The 22,379-nt window shown below is 44.5% G+C and overlaps 1 protein-coding gene across 3 annotated transcripts in view; it reads left to right on the top strand.

Annotated features, from left to right (window-relative positions):
• BRINP1 (BMP/retinoic acid inducible neural specific 1) overlaps positions 1-22,379 on the top strand; it is a 106,575-nt gene that overhangs the window by 35,932 nt on the left and 48,264 nt on the right. For all 3 annotated transcript variants that reach the window (XM_031045904.2, XM_034067970.1, XM_005145615.3), the window contains one exon: positions 11,050-11,317. In XM_031045904.2, the coding sequence (XP_030901764.1) occupies positions 11,100-11,317 (218 nt within the window). In that variant the 5' untranslated portion in view covers positions 11,050-11,099. The remainder of the gene's footprint in view (positions 1-11,049; positions 11,318-22,379) is intronic.

Here is a 22,379-nt window from a genome sequence, read left to right on the forward strand (position 1 = left end):
TTGCATAAACCACTGTGCTCTCCCCTGCATAGCCTGAATGGTGGCTGGCACTAACCCCTCTCTCTGAGGGGAGGTGGAAGACTTGCCATGGAAAGGAGAAGCCTTTGCTCCTTATTTAAACTTGCTTTTAGCCCGATGAAAGGGAGGAGAAGGGAAATGTGGTCATGCATAGCCATATACCACCTCTTACTCCATGCACTCTCTCTTGCTCCATGCACAGCCTTAGTTCAGGGCCCTGCCTATGTGTATGCTCTTCTCTGTATGTACATTTAGAACGGAGTCTGTCCTTTCACGTTCAGCCCTGCAAAGAAGCACCAGCAGCACGCAGCATGCAGACCTCAGCACCGAGACCTGCTGCCCTCCATCTCTTATCGAACTGCAGTGAATGCACAGGAGCCATTGGGGACATTTTCATCCATGAAATGAAGAATCAATAGAGTTGCCTCATTGCAGGCTCCACACCACTGTTCTCTCCTTCCTCCCCTTTGCCACTTGCCTTGCCCTGTTTTTCAACCCACTTTTACCACAGAATCGATGGTGTGAATTCATGGGTAGCAATTCCCCTCTGCTATGCAGAGGAGCAAAAATCTGGTTTAAAAGAAGAAAAGGAAAATCAGGTAGACTTCTTTTAACCAGCAGAGAAGTTGCTTCTCTGATTTGTGGAGGGGAAGGAAGCTGTGCTATGCAGTCATTGAGCTGATGGAGAGGCTTGGAAAATGGACATATTATTTCCTTGGGAAAAATCTTGCCTTCTGATTTGTGGTCATGCTTTTAAGCTCCAGTTTGGATGAGGATCATGCTCCCACAAAGCTTTTATGGCCTGGAAATTCAAAAGCAATACTAACTTGAGACCTTCATTATCTTCTGCTTCTGTGATGCTGAAGAACTAGAATGCTGTAGGAAATATTTAACATTGTTTAATGATAACACATAAGTAAACAACAAACATTTTATACAAGATGCAGTATATTTGAAATATATCAATACAATACAGAATATGTAAAAATGTCAAAACAAATTAATTGAAACAACATAAAAATGTGTTTCTCTCCTCAAAATGAAACGTTCCAGTTTGACTAAAATGGAGAGAATCAAAATGATTTGTTTTGACACCTTAGACATCAAAAAGTTTGTCAGAACTGACACATTCCCATGCAACGTTTCAATTGCAAGAGAGAGGCGTTTTCCTGCTAAGAACTGTTCTGTCACAATTGTGTGACCAGCTCTACTTGCAGTCTATCTAAACAGACAAACATCACAGCCAAGACTCAAACGCTCCAGGTGGTCAGAAGATGGATTTAGCACAGAGCAGAATAGACTCAAAGAAGGAAATAAAGAAAACTCGCAGCTAGAGATGGTCTTAAACTTGGATACCACACTGCTTTCATGTTTGAGGTGCTCAGACCTGCGTGGTTTCAGACTTTAATCCTAGCAACGACTGAGTTCCTTCAGTGTTGTAACATATCTGTGCTGCAGGATTGGTGTGCTGATGGAAGACACTGTTTGTGATGGTGGAATGCCAGTGCAGATCCTTAGTATCCTGTGGTATTTTTCAGTTCTTGGCATTGTTTGGGGTCTAGCTAGCACCAGTCCTCTGTGTTTGACAGATTAATACTGATAAGTATGAGATGGCTTTATTTCCACACATCCCTCTGTCTCAGTGGAAATCCTAGGCTTAGGGCCTAGGGAATAGGCTGAAATGTAGTGTTTTCGGCAGATTTGCTCTGGGATTCAAGGCTGGTGAAAACCCCTTTGGCTTGGAGTTTTTCCACCTTCATGATACACAGATTTTAAATCTTCTCATTATATAAATGCATTTTCAGGTTAATTTGAGCTTCTAATTTAATATACTGTTCCAAATTAAGAGTTAATATGCTATTTGATTATATTTTTGCAATGAGATCCAACCCAAGGCTCATTGACTTCGATAGACCTTCCAACAGAACCTGCAGCTGCAGAGCCTGCCTAAATGTGTGCTTAGAGCAGGAGACCCACGCTCAAGACTCCTGGCTTCTGATTCAGAAGCTGCAGATAAAATGGTGTTATTACACATTCTGTTTCACATGTCTAGCCTGAATTAAAGTGCCTGTACGTTAATGTGTGTGTAACTTCCACTATATTGGAAAGCAGGGTGATAGAGAGACCTGAGTCCAGGTGTTTTCAGCCTCAGACCAGTGTAATATGCACCAAAGGAATCTGTCCTAAATACTTAAGAGATCCCCATAAGTCACTAGGCAGCATCTTGTCTCTTGAGTATCCTGGCAGGGCTGCTGCACAAGGGTCTAAAGCTGCAGGAGCCTGTGTGTCTAAATGCACAGTGAGGTTCTCATGGCCATAGCAAATTCTTCTCTCAATGTGGTTAAGAGAGGTGGGTGTACCCAGGGACAGAATTTGCAGTCATCAACAACTTGGGGTCTTTTTTCTTTCCCCTCTTCAACTGCTTCTGGTTCCCTTGGCTTTATCCAGCGTGAATGGTGGCAGAACCTGGTGCCCATAGGAAGTGCTCAGTTAAATGATGCTTTTCATCCTGGCAGGCAGGGCTGTCATTATCCAAGCAGCAGGAGCTGTACCAGCAGAAGCAATAGCCTGTGGATTTTAACCCCTTCTGCTCCTCCAGTAAGAGCTGAGGAGCACAAAAGCCCCAGGTTAAGAGCTAAGCTCCTTTCTGAGGGATAAGAAAACCATGAAGATGAGTCATTTGTAAGGATTGTTAGGTAACCTCAGCTTCCTAGCATACCAAAATCAACATTAGCTTGCTTATGGACTGAGATCACTCTGTGTGGCAGCAATGGTGAAGTCCATGCCCAAGAATGAATTTCAGAACAGCAAAACTGTTGCAAAGAATGTTAGGTGTGGGATCACAGTTGACCTCTAGGATCAAATGTTACCTTATTGCTCTTCAGGGCAGTTTTGGCATTGATTACTTTTTTTCCTTCAAGCTTTCTGCTTACAAGTGCTAATTGTTGCAGTGAAAGATATTAGAAAGGCAAGTCTGGGACAGAGAATGGAACAGGCAAGCAAGCAAAAAAACAGGGTTTCTGGACTCTGACGCAGGCCTCTTTGAACTTAGTTTTCAGATTACTCTCTCAAGTCAACAGTAGGGAATAGTCTGATTTTTGTTTGGTTTATTGGGTGTAGTTCAGAGGTATTTCTTTTTTCAAAATGCAAGAAGAGCACTAAATGAATTTGGACATTGCAGAAAGCATAAATTACAAAATAAATTTTGGCTCAGTCAAAACACACTGTTTAAGAAAACACTTCATTTTGATTTTGAATGTATAGTACTCAACATGTAATGAAAAACAAAACACAATCTTGAACCGATCCTTTCCAAATGGAACACTCTACACATTCTGTTCCAAAGAAAAGCTGACTTTATCAAAATGCTTCTTTCCCCCCCCCCCCCCTTTAAATCAACAAATTTCTACCAAGTGTTCTGCCTCTGATGAATTGGCATTTTTCTGACATAAAATGAGCAATCCAAAAAAATCCTAAGCAGCTCCATGGCAAGTCCTAGCTAATTCGGGAATAGTAGTGTGAAGGTGCGTAGGAAGGGTACTGCAAGGAGATGTCGCATTGAGCTGAGACTTAAGAGATTCAGGTTGAATTCCTGAAGCAGTTAGAAAATGATCTGGGACAAGCCATTAATCAAGCCTGTGTCTCAATTCCCATTCTGCAGAATGGGAAAAAAACAGCATTTCCCGATCTCCTAGAGCTACTGCAAGGATAAAAACCTATTAACACTTATGAGATTACAGGACTTTGATATGAGGTGTATAAATACTGAGAAAGACAGAGGACAGAGCTGCATCTTTTGGTGTAATTTAAAATGAAATTATGGAGAAGTGGCCTAGCTTGGACAATAATTTAATAATAGTAGGAATAATTTCAAGTTCAGGGCAGTGTTTAATAGAAATCACTGCTCACCACCCACCATATTTTTTTTTAATAAGCAGCTCAGAAAAGTGCAATTTATCATTATTATTACCATCTATATTCATTCTATCTCTGCCACTTCACAAATGAGAGGAGTTCCTCACAAACATCTCTAAAGCTAGCTCATTATCCAGCCTCCCTATTTAGAACTCTCATTTCTGACAATAGCTATCACAATCTTGCCAACAGTAGGGCTGCTGGTGTGCTGACACCACTGCTCCGAGCCCGCTGAGCAGCATTATCTCACTGTTCCCTTGCGCTCCCCCATCTGTCTCTGGCCATCTGGTGTCCTTGGTCTTCTGATTAGACTGTAAGCTTTTTGGGGCATGGACCACCTTTCTGGTGTCTGTTCGTGCAGCACCTACCATGATACCTGTTCCAGTCTCAGATTCAGCAGGGCTGTCTTCAGAATGTGATACTTCACCACGTAAATCAGTGTGTACATGCAGAAGTTCCTTTTAATTTAGTTCCCAGTTCTACTGAGCACTGTTAGATAAATACTCTTTCTAAGTAGATCCATAAACCTAGTGCCTATGGATCCTGGATTTCAGAGTGGTGGCTTTGACACCTTGGCTACTAGTACTATGTTGTACTTGATGGAGATTACATGCCTGCTGCAGTTCTTTGGTTTCAAAGAGCCTCTCATCCTCATCAAAACAGAACCAGTAGTTTATAATTAGCTGAAGTGTGGGGACAAATTCGCTGAGAACAGGTACTTAGTTGTTACCAGTGTGATTCTAGAGGCAGGGAGTAAGTCAAGTTGCTGCGCAAAACCTGCTCCCTCTAGGTTGCTGATCGAACTGCGTTAATAACAAAGGATTTGTAGGGTGTTTTTGGTTCACTGAATATTCTGACAAGTTGTGAGCACTGTGTTGACAAACTGAAAGGAAAAAAAAGCCTTTTCTCCTTTAAGTCACTTGGGGTCAAAGGAACTATTTTCATCACTGTTCTCTCTTAAGAAGCTGGAAAGACAAATCAGAAGGAGAAAGGGGGAAAATGTCTGATAGTTTTAAATGGAGATTTCGAAATGTTTCCCCTTGGTGCTCTCACAGCCAAAACATTGACATCTCCCAGTCATTATTTTTTTCAGCATGAACAATTTGGCAAAAGCGAAGTGAATCCAGGGATTGTGTTGGTGTTTTTGGAGAGGTATTTCGTATCCTTTCTCCTTGCTTTTCCTCACCCAGAAATGTTTCAGCTGATGAATATCCCTCAGGTCTAACCATTCATGCATATTTTAAACTGAACAGGTTAAAGAGTAAGTGGAAATGTAGGCACTGGTCAGTGCAGAACAGCCAAGGTCTTGGGAGGGATTCACCCATCCCTGCCTCAAAGGGAGAAATCACACTTCCATTAAAGAATAGCTTTATAATCATTCAGGATTTTACAGTGTTGCTTGCTAGAGACATCCAGAAATTCAGAACCACTGCTGACTTGCAGCTCCATCTCTGACTCTAGTCAGTTATCAGCACCTGTAGTTTGAGCTATAGAGACATGTAGATCAGAAGCAGCCAAATTCTTTTTTCCTAGAGTTCAGGTTTATCCGCTGAAGTTCATATGACTTAACAAACCTTGACAGATTTGCTTCCTGATCCTTTTCCATCCCTGTTCCCTGTCTTCTCCTGGCTGTGACACAGAAAAGATGTCCTCAGCTTGGCTGGATATCTGACCAGTGTTTCCAAAGGACAGTTTCATGGACAGTGTCTGCCTCCCAGCACTTTCATGGGTCATCTCTGAATTAGGTGCAGGACATAAATATTATTGCTCCAGTTGCACTCAGTGACCTAACACGAATTAAATCCTAAAGGTGTAGGGCAGTAGTTACTTGTCTAGCAGGAATGTGAATGTACAGTTAGCTTAAAGAAGGGATAGTTGAATTAAATCTAGAAAAGTATCTCCCAGACTTAAAATTAAGGATGCACTTAAGCTGTTTGCTGAAATGAGGTCAGATGATTGTCACTTTACAGGGTCGAGCTCTAAACTAACATAAGCTGTTTCATCTCTCCCTTGACACTTCAGTCTCCTACTAATTTATCAGCATCCTAAAGCAGTGTGTGAATTTGCTGCAGAACAGAAGTGTTTCAGATACAAATAGCGATTGTTAGCCTCTTCCCTCTGGTAAATGGCAGCAGGCAGAAACCTCTCTCAACCTGCCAAGAAACAAATGTGGGACACAAGAAAGAATTATTGGTGCATGAAGCTTAAAGAGATAGGGGACTTATTTCTTTACTGCAAATAATGTGTTCAGTAATTTCTCTTTCCTGAGTCTGCATTTCTGATGGAAATAGTTTACAACAGGAGGAGGAGGAAACAGAAGGGATATGTGCAAAATCAACTTGAATCTAATAGAAGGGATAAATGAAAGGTACAGAGGTAGAAAGGTAGACAATCCCAGGAGGCAGAGGAGTAGTGGAGTATTCACAGCAAGGGATTGAGAGTCAGAGCTCTTGCATTCTGCCTTTCCTGTTTGTAGCAGTGATCTGGGGCTACACAACCTCCCTGGTATGAAACAGACCTTGCAGTATCATTCTGTGCAAAATCTATCATTCTGAGCTATCCCACTGTATAAAAATTACCTTTTAAGTGGCTAAGTAGACACCCAGCTCTATTCCTTTCTTCTTGTTTCAAGAAACAATGGGAGTAACAGCACTTGCCTGCCTTACTAGAGTGCTGAGAGCTTTAATTAATGTCTCTAATTCAATTTGAACTCCTTGGATAAAAGGCACTGCCTTGTGACAGAAAAGGTATTGCCTAAAATAGAATATAATTAACACAGAGATATCAATCACAGTGAAATTAAGTGTACATTCAAATACAACTTGCACTTTACAGAAAGTACTTGCTTATTTTTCCTCCAAGAATCCTGAAGACTCACAAGACAAGGAACATTTAATGTTCCAGGCTGGATTTGTATTAGAATATGACCATCTTAAACCACCTAACAAAATAAAAGGGATTGTAACGGGAACCCCTATTTGCACTGATGGATGTGCCTCCATGATGGATGATGCTGGAAACTGACTGTAACGTGAGTCAGAATCGGTACATCTAACATTTTCTTCTCCCAGTTCTTATTTACTGTGAACTGCAGCCTATGTCTTAGCTCACCCACTGATCATGTTTATTAACAGATGTGCTAATTGCATGATCATATTTGCTAACATGAACCAGAAGGACCCAGATGACTGCATTGCTCTGCAATGGTCCTGAGTGGAAATGGTCTTTGTAGCTTGTTTTTATGTTAACTGCTGTATTACAAAGCTTGCTGTCACCTCAAGAGGATTTTCATTCATTGCTTATAGGGCAGGAACACCTAGTGAGCTGTGAGGGCAGCAGGGCTGCTTTTTGTTAGGTGCTATAACCAGGTGATTGCCTCTCCTACAAGTTCATGGTCCAAGTAGTCAAATACTATTGTGTTTCCATGCTGGAAAGCAAAGCAAAAATCGTGTAAGGGCATTGCCCAAGATCACAGAAAGTGCAGAGCTGAGCAGAAACCTGGATCAAAACCCAGTGTCTGGTTCTCCCAAGCCTCCCCTTTTAATGCAGAGATGGCTTCTGTGCCATCTTTGGCTTTTACTTAGTCTTGGCTCTCCTACCCAAGCTGTATATACTTAGAGACATCACCTCCTTGCCCCTTTTTCCCCAATCCCCTTTGCAAAATCCCCACAACACATTGCACATCTGTGGAGCCTCATAAAGACACCTAAGAAATTAATTTCAGATTCAGTCTTGTTAGGAGTTAGATTGAATGCACCTCATATAATATTGCCTTAGACACAAGATAATCCCACTTTAGTAAGCTTTATAGCTTCCATGGGGACCAGGCCCATGGTGTGTTTTAATCTTTAATGTGAAACAACATCTCTACAGCAGCTACAGGGGGGAAAAAGATACTACTAAAAAATTAAAGTTGATGGTGTGATAGTTGTCTAGACCCAATTGTGCTCTACCATCCTTCATTGCCTCAGGCACCATTCCCTGCTCTCAGCACTGATCCAGCTTTCAGACTGGAGATGCGTCCTTTTCTTCTAGCGATCTGAAAGCATGTTCTCCCCATGTCTTAACCTGTGGTTAAGAGCTATCACAATTTATATCATCCTGATACTAACTTCAACCTAAAAGGAGAGGAAGGGGGAATGAAGAGGTGCGTGGGGGGAATTAGTGAGTATCTCCTCTCTTTTATAAGTTGCTATTTCCTCAGTGTGTGATGCTCGCATGTGGGAGGACATACTGGGACTTCTCTGAAACACGTTTTATTTGGTTCTTCTTATAGTTCAGTTCACACTTGCACTGCCTGGGAACTGTAGGGGAGTTATCATTCCACGTAGGTATGTGAAAGCTCCTCTTTTTGCAATAGAAATTCAATAGAAAGTGAAATGTTTAAAGGAAAACTGGTCCAGGCTGGCTGATGAACGAAGCAGTTTTGGATGAGTTTAATGAACAGAGAACCAAGCAAGTCTGGACAATGTGTACTGAACAACTGATAGCTATCAGAACAAATGTGCTACCCGTCTAATGGCAAATATGCTGAGTTTGCAGCTGCTTACTGTGATGGGACAGTGTTGCAGATCTGCAAAGAGCAGCAAGTATCCTGGATGGAGAAGCAGGAGGAATGGGTTCCTGAACTGGAATTTGGAAATGCTGAAGGTGGGATTTAGCTGGGAGCATTTCTCAGTAATCACCTTGAGATCAAGACTAGTGTGAGTGGAAGAAGAGGTGTAATGTAGTTCACTTGGAATATACTTTATTCCTTTCAGTGTGGGAATAGAGCATATTCCGTTATCCCCAAACCCTGGGTTTGTAAGGTAAAGCAGAACAGGTCCTTTCTGAGAGGAGATGGGCTGAAGCACAGAGAGCAACCACACTAATGGGTGCAGTAAGAGTTAGTGCTGAAGGCCACTATTAAACACATGCCTTCAGAAGAAGAACAACCTCTTCAGTCAGGAGCTACAGGTACCATTAGTTTTAATAACAGTAATATTCTATTTGCATTTGGAAAGAAGTTCAAATGTGCCCAACAGAAAAAGCGATCCCATACTTAACGTTTTCCATTCCTTCATGTAATGCAACAGCTGAATGTCGTTTTTAACCAGACTAACACAACTCGGCTTTGATAAGTGCTGCAGAGCACACTGCAGCTCCACAAACACATGCAGTGCACACGTGCAGACTCCCACACACGCACTCGGCACTTGTGCTCCCTGTCACACTCCCAGCGCAGGAGACATGGATGCTGAAAGCCATGGGCTGCAGCTCTGCTGTGCTCCTGGGAAAAGATCCTGATGCAGGAGACAGCCATGCCAGCAGATGGTGGTGCTCTCTGATCTATACTGTGCTGCTTACATCAGCCAAGGTCTCACATTCACATGCAGTGCTGCAAGTGTGCATGGCACCTCTAGCATACGTTGGTTTGGCCTCTCCTACGCTCTTAGCAAAACCTGTCATCTTTAGGACTCACAAACTTTTAGTCTGAGTGCTTATGGTGGACTCAGACTCAAAACCAGAATGGTTTCTGGGGATGTACAAATAAGCCTGACACTAAATTTCCTGGTAGCAGAGCTTTGCATAGCCTGATTTTTCCTGCTTCGAAGAGTAGCTGCAGTCTCTCTGCACTCTATTCTGCAGAAGTAGGTGGGTATCACCTGTCCTGAGGACAACTTTTAGACAGGTTTTTGCTCCCAGAGTGGGGAATGCAGCTTCAAGGTGTCTTTGCCTGCCCAGGTATGCCCACCTTGTTTACACATCCTTCAGCAGGCTCAGCAAGGCAGCCAGATGGACAGGAGGTGGGCAGGAGGAGGAACATGTCCTGTGTATGGAGAGGGCTTTTTCCAAGCAGCATCAGCAATGAGGAGCACAACCCAGCAAGTTAGGATGCTGCTGCAGCCACGGTTAGGAAGCAGAAAGAGAGGGTATCCAGGTCAGGCATGGGGTGTCAGCTAAGCAAGCTGCTCACCTTCCACCAATAGAGCACACAGCTTTGTTCAGAGGGGCATTGTGCCAACAGCATGACTGTGGAGGTGGATGATCTAATGACTGAAACATTGCGAATGGGAGTCAGGAGATGAGGGCTCTCTTCCAGCTGTATCCATGGCTTGCTGCGTAACCTTTGGCAAAGCATTTCACCCCTATGTTTCCCTTCCCACTCATCATATGTCTTGTCTATTTAGCTGTTAAACACATCGGGGAGAGGAGCTGGCTCCTAGCAGGACTGGGCTCAGCCATGATTTGATGTGGGGATGCAGTGGGACAGCCACTCTCCCATCATATGAATGACATGTCCTGCACCAGGTGCTGTGAAGCATCCCCTTAAGCTCCCTAGTAGATATCCTGCACTGAATATGCATGTTCACTGTGTTGCCCTGCAGAGCCTTGATCTTGCAAACAGCCTGGAGGTCCTCCCATAATCAAAATGACAGCAGACCCTGTTCCCCCTCTGCCAGACACACACTTCCCAAACACACAAGCAGGAAAGCAGGTTGAGATGATTTTTCTCCTTCAAAGTTTGGCAGGATTTCATAGTTGTGTGTGTTTCTGTGTGTCCAAAAGTGCTCGTCACGGGAGCCTGGGTAATTATTTTGTTTTATTTCTCTTTTTGGCAACACTTTGAAGTAAGAGCTGGGCCTTTATAGATTGTTCAGGTTGCATGGAGTATGGATTACAGATGATCAGAGAGACATGAAAGCATAGGCATGGCATTAAAGGGACAGGAATGGGGTAATTGTAGCCTAGGGTGAAGCCACCTTCTGTGCCCAGCTTCACTTGCCTCTGTGACACTGTGGAGGGCTTCATGAGGGAAGTGATGGAAAAGCTGGGGTGAGGATGTCTCAGGTCAGGACCTGGTTATTTCAAAGGTGGTAAATGCTCAGGAGGTTAAAGACACCAGTTAGGTACATGAATAAAACACTGCCAAATACTCTAAGCTGTAATACAGGCAGAGGGAAGTCTTTTAAAACTTGGTTTTTCATGTCTATTTTCACCCTGAGAGACAGTTGTCAAAGGATCAAAGCAATTCCCATTTTAAACTCTCTCTTTCTCTCCCTCCCTCCCTCTCCTCCCCTCCATTTCTCTCTCTCTCTCTCTTTCCTTCCTCCTCTTCCTTCTCTTTTTCAACAGGACTCCACAGAATGGAGCAAGAATGAGAGGAAAAAGGCAGACAGAAAAGCATGAACTGGAGGCTTGTTGAGTTCCTCTACCTCCTGTTTATATGGGACCATATACTAGTACAGCCCTCCCACCAGGACCCAGCTGCTACCAACCAACATGTCTCCAAGGAGTTTGATTGGCTTATTTCAGACAGGGGGCCTTTCCACCACTCACGGAGCTACTTATCCTTTGTGGAAAGACATCGTCAAGGATTTACAACCAGATATAAAATATACAGGTATGTTGATCTCCTTCAGCACCCGGAGCTTGGATAACTTGTTAGGTGGTGGGAACTCACCCACTTCCCATGGGCTCAAGGCTTGTAGTCAATTGGAAACACATCATTGTCCCTGTTTCATCTGGAAGCACTTCTTTGTTCTTAATGGTCCTCAGGTAGCAATGAAAATCGCTTCAAAGACTCAGCTGTAATGCTCTGATAGGGAGATGAAGGTAGTACCATGACAAAAAGGGACCAAGGGTGTGGGTGTACTGCATTTGTGACAACAGAGAAGTTAATAGCCAGGTTCACAAGCATGTTTGTCAGACCAGTGTACCAATGGGCAGACCCCAGGCCTCTGTAGTCATACATGTAAACTGCTAATAGCTTAAGATTCACATGGGTGAGAACAGACATAAAGATATCAAGACACACATCAGCATGGCAGTTCTCACACTGCTGAGAACGATGAGCTTTAGCTATGTACTACCTACCGCAGACCTTTGCAGATTAACTCCATGTAGGAGTTGGACTTGCCCCAGAACTGTGATCTTGGTTTAAGAGGCTTCCATCTAAAACACTCCACAGAATAGGCAGAATCTGGATTTTCCTTTGCCTTCTAGGTTTTGAAGCTTTTGTTGTTGCTTGTTTCCAGCTCTCCTTGCCCACTGTGATATCCAGAAACACGCTTTTCATTTCTCATTTTAACATGAAAAGCTGGGGTGCTCATGTGAGCCTCCTATTAACACAGCGAGTGCTTTGGAATGAAGGGGAATAAGCCAGAAAATGTCATGAGATTTGTGTTAAAACCTAAAGAGACTGCAAAACCCTCATAGACATGTGCACATTTACATAATTATATAGTCCTGGTGTGTTTCAGAAAGACCCTTGCAAACACAACTGTTGCAAACTAGTAGGTAGGAAAGCACTAGTGAATAGCCTACTGGCAACATGCATGCACACACACATAGGTGATGACTGGGGGGAGCAGGGAAACCACATGTGTATAGGCTGTGTTCCCCATGGGCAGAGAGCCAAAAGCACTTGTAGAATAAGAGTGATGTGCAAGACATCATCTATGTGTGGGGAAGAAAAATGAGTTGTGCCTGTCCCATAGCCTCCAGGGAGTGCAGCATCCCCTCCCCTCGCACCAGCCCGCAGAGCAAAGGCAGGTGAACATGGGTTAAAGATACTGTTCTGGCTTGTCCTCTTCATTCAAAACAGCTCAGGGGGGAAGACAGCCCCAGATCTAGATATCATGCTGCCATTCATCCACTAAGGGTGTCTCGCTGTCTTTGCTTGCATAGAAGAACAGATAAAACATGCCTTTTTCAGAAAGACTTTCTTCCTATGTGTGGATATCCCCAGGTCTCCTCCTGCCCTGCCTGACAACAAATACTGTGATTGAGGCTGCAAATCTCTGCCCCACACAATACCCCTGGTAGAGGCTCTGCTCTTTGCTAAAGAGCTATTCAGCCCTGAATGCCACTGCACCGGTATACAGGGGCTGTAGTGGGAGAGAAATGCATGCAATGTATGTGTTCAGACACATCTATGACCTGTCACTGTAGGTCAGGCCAGAGATCCATCAAGCCTGGGATTCTGTCTCCAAGAATCATGGAAAAATAGGTCTGGAAGGACCTTGAGAGGTCATTTAATCCACATCTCTTCCCCAAGGCAGACTCAGACATACCTGTGTCACATCTGGCAGAGGTTTGTGGGCAACCTGAAAGGTTTCCCATGATGGAGAATTCACACCCAGAGCAGGCAGTCTGCACGAAGACTTTGCTGTCCCCACCTTTATAAAGGAACTAAAATGTTATTTGTACATGAAGCCTGTGATTTCTAGTTGTATCTTCTGTATGGTGAGGAGCAAATTCCCCTTTGGTCTGTAGGAGGCTGGTAAGCATTTGAAGGCTTATCTCAGTTAAGGGTGACCTGAATATACAGGAAGCAGAAAGGGATCTCTTTCTCCATTTCTGCTGAATATTGCCAAAGCAGTTGTAGCATGGGGAGGAGACAATGTCCTCCTTCTTCCAACATGGAAGAAAATGGGCAGCAGCATTCTACATGCATAGGAGATGCAGATGGTCACAGTGCTGGAGAAGTTATTCACAAAAGAAACTGGAGATGAAACAAAGTCCAGTGGAAGTAGTTAGGAAAAGAGTTTAGAGAGACGGGGAAGATTGCAAGGGCACCTTGGGCATTTCATGGACAAATATCATGCACTAACCTGAGGGAGGAAGCTGAGGGCTTGGAGAAATCCAGCAACGTGTGTCACGGTTTGAGCTGCTGGGAGCTGAGCACTTTGGAAACACTCTCTGGGTCTATCTTCTGCTCCAACTGCAGTCAGCTGAGGAGGAGGGTAGAGCCGCATGTGCTTCAGCAGATGGAGCTAGAAAGGAGGTGGCTGCCCAGATGATGGAGGGTTGTTTGTTTCTGGTATCTTACCCTGTTGGCAGAATTGGTCACTTCCAACCTGGTCCCATGTATTTTTTGAGGGAGCAGTAAAATCAGTCTGGTTATGGTGAATTAGTGAAGCCACAGCCAATTCCAGCAGTTGAGAGCTGGACTCAGAGCACACACACCCCTTCCAGAACACAACATTTTACTGAAACCCACAGGGGTAAAATCTCATTTTGTGGGATCCTTAAATTGACTTGGAGAAGCTGTAAAGCTGTGGGGATTTTGTCAACTCTTTAATTCCAGCACAGAAGCTTCTTTCCTACCAAATGATGTCTCTCAATTGCTCTTTGCACTAGACTAGCCCAAGGGAGGCACATATTCTACATTAAGGATATTGCTCCTTTCCTTAGAAAAGCAGCAGATACGACACATGGGAATTTTCTGTGTACTCTTCTCTTTCAATGTTCCTTTTCTCCCATACTTTTTTGGGGTGGCTGGTTTGTTCTTTGTCCTTTGGTCAGACAGTTCCTTGAGGCACTTGTGATTTAACTGAATGAGGTTTAACCTGACCACTGCTTTTCTAAGCAGCAGAGATTAAACCAGACAGAGCAACCAAGGATTTGGAATAGAAGTGAAATCAGGCAAGAGGACCTCACCCATTCCTAACTGAAACACTGTCATCTGTTTAGTGGTGATTTCCCCAGTGTCTTGCTGTGCAGGAGCATGGACACAGTGCATTAGGGCCGTGTCATTTACACTGAAAACCCTTAGAAATAAAGCCACTGTCAGTGCTACACGGAGCAGAAGGCAAACCACAGTATTTGCTCATCTTTACAGGTGATTTTAGAAAGGAATGAAACCCTCAGAACTGAAGTCCAGAAGTCTGCCAACAGCAAGCAAAGAGCCTATTTTAGTTAGCCAGGCAATTTTATATGCTGCATAAGCAGAACTGCTGTGGCACAGCAGAGCTGCCAATATCTTTTCATAGGATGCCTGAATCCAGATCTATCCAAAGGCTTATTCCCTCCTTCTTTTTCATTTTAGTATATTTTAGGTTCCTTTCTCACAAAACTTGGACTATCGATTTCCTGGTATCCTCAGTCAAGGTCTGCACTTTGCATGTGATAGTAAGAGGCAAGCAGAGGGGGAGATGTTTTATATATTAAATCATGAACAGTAGGGGCAGATACAATTGCATTAAGGAAGCACATTAATCAGCATCAATTCATACTAATAAGGCTGGTTTAGGGGGGCCTCTGGCAGGAAAATGTGCTTTGATCATTATCTGTGCACTCTGATGCTAATGCAGATAGGATGGCAGATGCTGAGAGTGGTTTGTGGGGTGTCTGAATATTCATTATCACTATCCTGGTTGTTCCTAGTCATGGGAGCCTTGGGTAGTAGGTACTGTGTGAAGGCTGGAAAACAGATGAAGCTCAGCTTGGCTTTGGGACTAGGGCACTGCTCAATCCAGAAAACATTCCTGTTACCAGACAGGAGTTAACAGCATCAGTCCTCTTCTTTGAAGTGTATTGTCATGTTGTCCTTTCTTCTTTTCCCAGAAACTGATTATTTAGCTATAAGGCAAAGCAAAAGCAACAATAAACTGAGCACTCGAATACACTCTGCAGCTAGACAGGCAGAAGCACTGACACAGAGGCATTTTGCTAATGATGCTGCTCAGTTTAAGTAAGTTCTAGAAAAACAAATCTTTGCAAGAAAAGAATAAGGCTTTGCTGTTCAATGTCAGAGGTACGACACAGGAGGTGGAGAGGGAAGTGATGAGATGGTGTCATCCAGCTGAGCAGACAGGGTTATGGTTACACTGTCAGGGTCTATATTATATCTATATAGGTTATGTATATCTATAATCTATATTATTGCCCCATGCTGAGGTGTGGCTGTGGGTAAACTCACTTCTCTATGCCTTGGTTCCCTCCCCACCCCTGAGAATGAGAGATGACAGCGCTTGTCTGCTCTGCATTGCTGGGCAGACTTAATTAAATGTTGCAAGACATTTGGACATAAGGGACGACAGCAATATAAAATGGATGCTTGCACAGGCTGGAAGGGGAATGAACAAGAAAAAAAGTGGATTTTCCATGTATGGGAGTTTAATTCCATTTTCTGCAATGCAAGTAGGAACTGGGAAATTTGTCTCTCTGTGTAGGTTAGCAGGGAGACCCTGGAGTATAAAGATGAGATCTGCTCACCTTGCACTTCTCCTGCAGCAGGATCATTTAGGGGCTGCCTAATTCCATGAAACCTGCAAACACACTCTGCCAAGTCTGGATAAAATGAATTAGCAGATTCCAAACTCAGTAGAGGATGTGACAACAAACCAGTCAGGCCTGTCCCATCGCTCCGCTTGCAGAGTGACAGGACAGAACTGATTGCTTACGTACACTCGTTACAGTAAGGTCCCTGGATCTATAAAATGGAAATACAGCTCCTGAGACAGGAAAGGATGTGAGTAACTGGATGCACAAGGTAGCTATAAATAGATTGGAATGATGCCTGGGGAAAGAAAAGCTGATTTCCTCCCCTTAAAGGGTTGTTTCATCACGAGGGTGGTGCAGGTCTAAGGCAGGTCAGTGGAGAGGTGAGGAGTGCTTCTATCTGTGGTGGTTTTCTAGGCTTGGATGGACAAAGCCACAGTTCTGTCCACTCAAGAGCTGGTGATAGTCCTGCTTCAAGTAGAAGCTGGATTAAAGACCCTTAGGGTCTCATCTAACTAACACTTCTGTGATTTGCCTGTTTCTCCAGTTCAAAGTGGACACTAAACTGTGTGCTCATAAAGGGATTGGCACAGCTGAATGCATTGAGCCACACTAGAGGGTTTTATTTAGTCCTAGAAAACCCACAAATCGTGATCTCTAAAAGTGTCATTCCCCTAGCAAAGAGGAAGAGAATGATCATAAAGTGAGGATCTTTGCTGTGCACGTAACATGGGCTACAAATGACTCAGAAATACATGTGCTGTTCTGCTGCTTCAGTTTTCATTGAGAGGAAAAATAAATTATAGTAAAAAAAGAGGAAAATCTGGTCTCACAAAACTTTCCAGGTTTTATGGCACCACAAGTTAAAAACAATGAGCCAGATTCTCTGTGCCATATAGGAAAATTCACCAGTTTATTGGCTGGAGAATCTGGGATAGCATATCCAGCATTGCCCAGGGGCTTGCACAGCTCCAGGGGTTAGAAGGCTGCTTGCCCTCGCTGGCTGGGGGAATGATGAGCTGTTATTATTTGTAAGCAAAAGCCAAATCTGGCTCCTACATCCAGACAAAGGACTTGGACAGTGTGGTGAGTGAACGTGGGGTTTCTGTGGCTGGTTTTAGCAGCTTCTATTACAGATGTTTTGCCTTTCCTGATCAGAACTTTCAAACAGGTTGCATGTAAACCTCTGATTTTCACAGCTGAGGAGCTGATCTGGCAGAAAACTATGTGGGGGCTGTTCAGCCTGGAGAAGAGAAGCTATGTAGAGACCTCTGAGCAGCTTCCAGTATCTGAATGGAGCTACAAGGATGCTGGAGAGTGACTCTTCATCAGGGACTGTAGTGATAGGACAAGGGGTGATGGGTTCAAACTGAAACAGGGGAAGTTCAGGTTGGAGATAAGGAGGAAGTTCTTTACTGTGAGGGTGGTGAAGCGCTGAAACAAGTTGCCAAAAGAAGTGGCAAGTGCTCCATCCCTGGCAGTGTTCAGGCCAGGTTGGACAGAGTCTTGGATGACATGGTTTAGTGTGAGGTGTCCCTGTCCATGGCAGGGAGCTGGAACCGGATGAGCTTAAGGTCTTTTCCAACCCTAACCATTCTATGATTCTATGACTGTGTGGATGGAAACAGGAAGGGGACGAAGGGGACTGGTGAGACTGCTGTTTTCAGCAGCAATGTGGATTAAAGTAGTATTAAAGTGTTTGTGAAAACACACGCTGAGTTTTGGCAGGGACAAGATCTAGTAGAGCTGCTTCCACTATTTTTTCAGCACATCACTCCACTCCTCATTGACTCTTTCTGCTGTCTCTCTATTGCATTGAATTTAATCTACTGGTCACTAGAGCTGTACAAATAATTGATTTTGTGGTTCACTGGTTGTATGGAACGAAAAATAACATTTAAAATGGGTTGATTTGAAATGGATGTTTGTAAAATGGAAAAATCAAAACATTTCATTTTAGCCTCAGTGAGAAGTTTAAGCTTTGCTCCTTGTTTTCATTTTATTAATCTAGTGAAAAAACCTTTTCTTTTATTGCGATTTTTAAGACATAAAATCTCATCTCAAAACACAAAGTCAAGCAATGCCAGTTAAAACATGTCAGAGGGGAGACGTTTTGATTTTGAGTGTATTTTGTTTAGCTCTTTGCTCTTCAGCTTGCTCAGTCAGTTTATGTTGAAATTTGCAAGTACTCTTTATGTCCTTGACATAGGGAAGGAGAAAATAAAATAGGCTGGATGTCCTTATTGATCACTCTGAAACTCTTTGACTTCCCTTGGGTTTGGCTTTTAGCATCTTAGGATAAAGGAGAAGTAATACTTTCCCCAACACTGCTGGGCAAGAGAGGCAGAGACATGGTGAGTGGTAGGATTGAGCTTTGATGTGCTTGTTCAAACTGAAGCTGAATGCTGAGATCTGGGTGCCACTGACTGAGACAAACCATACAACACATGTGCAGTCATAGCTCCTCTCTCACACACATACACTGGCAAGTTTTCAGTCCTGTTCCAGTTATTTGGATGCCTGGAGCATCCAAAAAGGCACCGTGAAGGTTCTTCTCAAACAGCATTAAGGTGATGCTTTGCACTGGTACAAATTGATAGGCACTGTTAGGCTGTTTAATCTTTGCTTTGGCTTTTTTAGTTACACTGGAGTTCTGCTGACAAGGTTTTCCTATTAGGTTTTTATGCTATCTGTTAAAGGGGACATCAGCTTTTATGTTTCACAGTCAGAGCAAGGCTTTTTCAGGAGAGGCAAAGCAGGAATTGAAGGACAGTGGGAGCTGAGATGAAAGGAGGCTCTTGCCTCTGTGTGGAATGAGCAGTGGAAAGCCGTACAGCATTGCATGGCAAGAAATAGGAAATCTCCATAGTTTACATTATGCATGTAAACGGGTGATGTACATTGGTTTGTAATCAGTAAATGCCTTGTAAATAAATGTGTGTAAACCCAAAATTTAAATCTATTTCCATAGCGCATGTAAACAATGAAGGCTTCTAGTGTTCTCCTCAATGGAAATGTTAATCTCAAAAATGACATTACTACAAGTTTATGCAACTTTACAAGAGAGCCACAATTTACATTCCTGTCTCACCAGCTCTAACACCGCAGTCTGGCAAACACAGGCCCTTCAGTGATGGGTGTAAACCAACCAATTCCATCACATTGCCTCTGCTTTAGACACCACCTTCATTATTCTTGAACTTCAGGGACCAGTGTTGTTACGTTCCCTGCATAATGCATCTCCCTGCATAGGGAAAGCTTATACTGTATTTGCATAAGCAGAATAATGGCAGGAGTAGGGATGACAGGGAACGGCTGAACTATACAGTACTTTGTCCTGGGGCTGTTGGACTGAGCAGACAAGGAGCTTGGCTTCATTGGGGCTGGAGGAGCAGCTGCTCTGGCTGCATTTGGATTCGGATGGTGAGGGTTTGTAAACAGCACTGGCAGCTGCAGGACTTGACAGAAGCACACACCTCTCCTCCTCTTTGATATCCTTGAGAACAGAGGGCAAACGAAAGGATAAATGGCACCAGCCTTTGGTATGTTCAGAGCTGAGAAGATATGAGAACAGGATATCTGGCTAAGCTTTAGGGAAGGGCAGTCCCTCATCTCAACGTGGCAGTGCAAGTAGAGAATAGTGCAGAAGCTGTAGGGAATGGTGCAGAAGCAATGCAGTTGATAAGCTCACGTTCTGACAGGGTGCTTGTGGTTAGGACTGGGTGGTTCCTCTGGAGAAAAGCATGCACATGAGCTGTATGGCTAGAAAGGCATCTCACTGACTGGTTGCCCTGCCTGCTGACCCGGGTAAGCTCTTAGCCAGGCTGGCTGAGGGTTAGCACAGTTCTGCAGAGTTGCATGCTCCAGCACAAAAATCCCCTTTCTGAAGGGGATTGGCTTTAAATTGAAAGAGGGTAGATCTAGATTAGACATCAGGAAGTTCTTCCCTGTGAGGGTGCTGAGGCGCTGGCACAGGGTGCCCAGAGAAGCTGTGGCTGCCCCATCCCTGGCAGTGTTCAAGGCCAGGTTGGACACAGGGGCTTGGAGCAAGCTGCTCCAGTGGAAGGTGTCGCTGCTCGTGGCAGGGGTTGAAACTGGATGAGCTTTAAGGTCCTTTCCAACCCAAGTCATTCTGTGATCCCACGATTCTATGAAATATTTTAACCATGCTCCCAGAAAAGGCAGAGGTAAATATTTTCAGTCACTGAACCTTTCCAAAGAGATCTGCATCCTGCTGGGCTGTGAAGAAGCTGTCCACTCAGTCCCCTCTGGGACTTGCTTGGTGGGGGATCTTTTCCCGTCTGCATAGCACAGGGAGGGCTCCGCTTACATACCTCCCCAGGCTGCTCCCCACCGTGCTGCAGCAGCAATGACTCTGCATGTTCAGCTCTGATTTCTTCAGACCAGCAGACTGTGGTCCAGTGGCTTGGGAGCATATTTTAAAGGCTAACAAGCCGAGGAGAAGCCTTCACTGTTTTTTTTAGCACATTATTAATTCTGCTTTCAAATCAGGCAGATGCTTATTTCAGCAGAGAAGCTGTAGCACACACACAAAAAAGTCATCCTATTAGATGCATGGGATAATTTTGTTCTGGCACCAGTAGCACTGGGAGATGACATGACCCCCCCCCCCCCTATTACAGGGGGTTTTCTATTTCTGGATCCATCTAATGTTTCCCTTGGGTTCCAGAAAGTAGTTTTTTTCCCTTTCTTTTTTGCTGATTGCCACCCACCAGCCTCTGTAAATGGAACAAGATGCATCCCACTGGGGCAGTCGGAGCCATCCGGGCTGGTTTCCTGTGTTAAACTACTAACTGCAGGTATAGAACCCAAGGACACCTCTGAAAAGAAACCAAGGAATCAGCTTTGCCTGCAGCAGTGAGGGAGAAGGGTTTGGGTCAGCTCTTTGTGCCAGAATCTCCTCTCCAGGTGGTGTGAAATCAAATATTCCTGTGTGGAGACAGCAGTTCCTCTGTGTGCTGCAGTGCACGTGTGCCTGGTGAAGGAGCTGACACAGCACGTGGGCAGCTTGGTGCAGTCTCAGCATCCCCTGTAGGGAGCCCTGGGCAGTTGGTACCTTCTGTGCTCCTGGAGAACAGGATGCAGGCACTGCTTGGGCTGCCAGGTCTGAGCACTAGGGATGCTGTCGCTGGTGACCAAGCCTGGCAGCTCTGTGTTTTGGGTGATCAGACCCCATCTCACATCCACAGCCTTCCACACAGTGACCACAAAGTATCTGCAAGGAAGCTGCAGTGAGGTTCCCTTCACCGAGGAATCATGTTTGCTGGTTAAATACATCCCATCAGATGAGAAATGCTGGGACGGAAGGGAGGAGATGGAAATGGATGAGAGCTGCAGGTCACAGCAGTGTTTCCATCCATCTGGGCTTCAGGCAGGTGCTGCCTCCTCCTCCTCCATCCCTGCCAGACTCCTCGCAGCTGCCTGGATCTCAAATCACTCTGTTTAAACAGGACAGAGATTCCCCCCCCAACCCCATACTCTGTGGCATGGGAAAGCCTCCAGCCTGCTTCAGCGCCTGCTCTGAAAGGTGAAGCAAGCCTTGAGGTGAGACACCAGCAGCTGTGACCAGGGCCAGGCTGGGGTGTAGCAGAGGGATGGGATTCTCTAACGTATCTGCTATGCTTCTAAATCAAAGTCCCGCTGACAGCACAGAGCACTAAATGTCTGCCTGGGGCTCTGCTCCTACAGTCATGTGACGGCATCAGAATTTAAGCTTTAATTAAGAAACGAGTGCAGGGAGGGAGGAAAGAGTCTCTAGCCCTGATGGCTGCAAAAGAAAGCTTGGAAACATGACCCGAGTGCAACCAACATCTGCTTTAATGTGCAGACGGCTCCCGGCAGAGGGGTAAGCAGCCGGGAGACAGAAGCCATTACATCAAATTCCCAATCAGGTCAGGCCTGCCTGTGCTTCTGCTTGCAATGAAAGAGCTTGCTTGGAGAACAGAGAGTTTCCATTAAAGCTGTGCTGTGGCAGAATTACACCAGTTACACCAATTACACCATTATACTCTGGCTGTACATGGCTCTCATGCTGCCTTGTAGGGCTAATTCTTACGCTAGCACAGCCTCTGCTTGTGGACAGCCATCATCTAGAGGTAGCAAGAGCCAGCTCCTGACTCTGTGCTCCTGCAGGCTGAATTGTAGCAATGGTGTGCAGCACTTTTTAAGCAGTGACATGAAATTGTCTGCTCTGGGTGTTTTTCCTCCTTAGTCCAAACTGAAGGGACTGTTACGACCATGCGGCAAGCTACCCTTCAACACCTGCTGGCCTGAAACCCCATGCTGGGCTTTCATGTGCTGTCAGTTTCAGTAGGGGGAGGGAGCAACTAGAACAACTAGACACCAGTCAAGGAGAAGCTTCTGGGTACTCTCCATCTCTCAGAGATGCATCTTTGGCATGATTCATTGGATAACTATGCTCTCAGTTAGCATAATAG

The sequence above is a fragment of the Melopsittacus undulatus genome, chromosome 11 (assembly GCF_012275295.1).
Source record: "Melopsittacus undulatus isolate bMelUnd1 chromosome 11, bMelUnd1.mat.Z, whole genome shotgun sequence".
In the NCBI taxonomy this organism is placed as follows: Eukaryota; Metazoa; Chordata; class Aves; order Psittaciformes; family Psittaculidae; genus Melopsittacus; species Melopsittacus undulatus.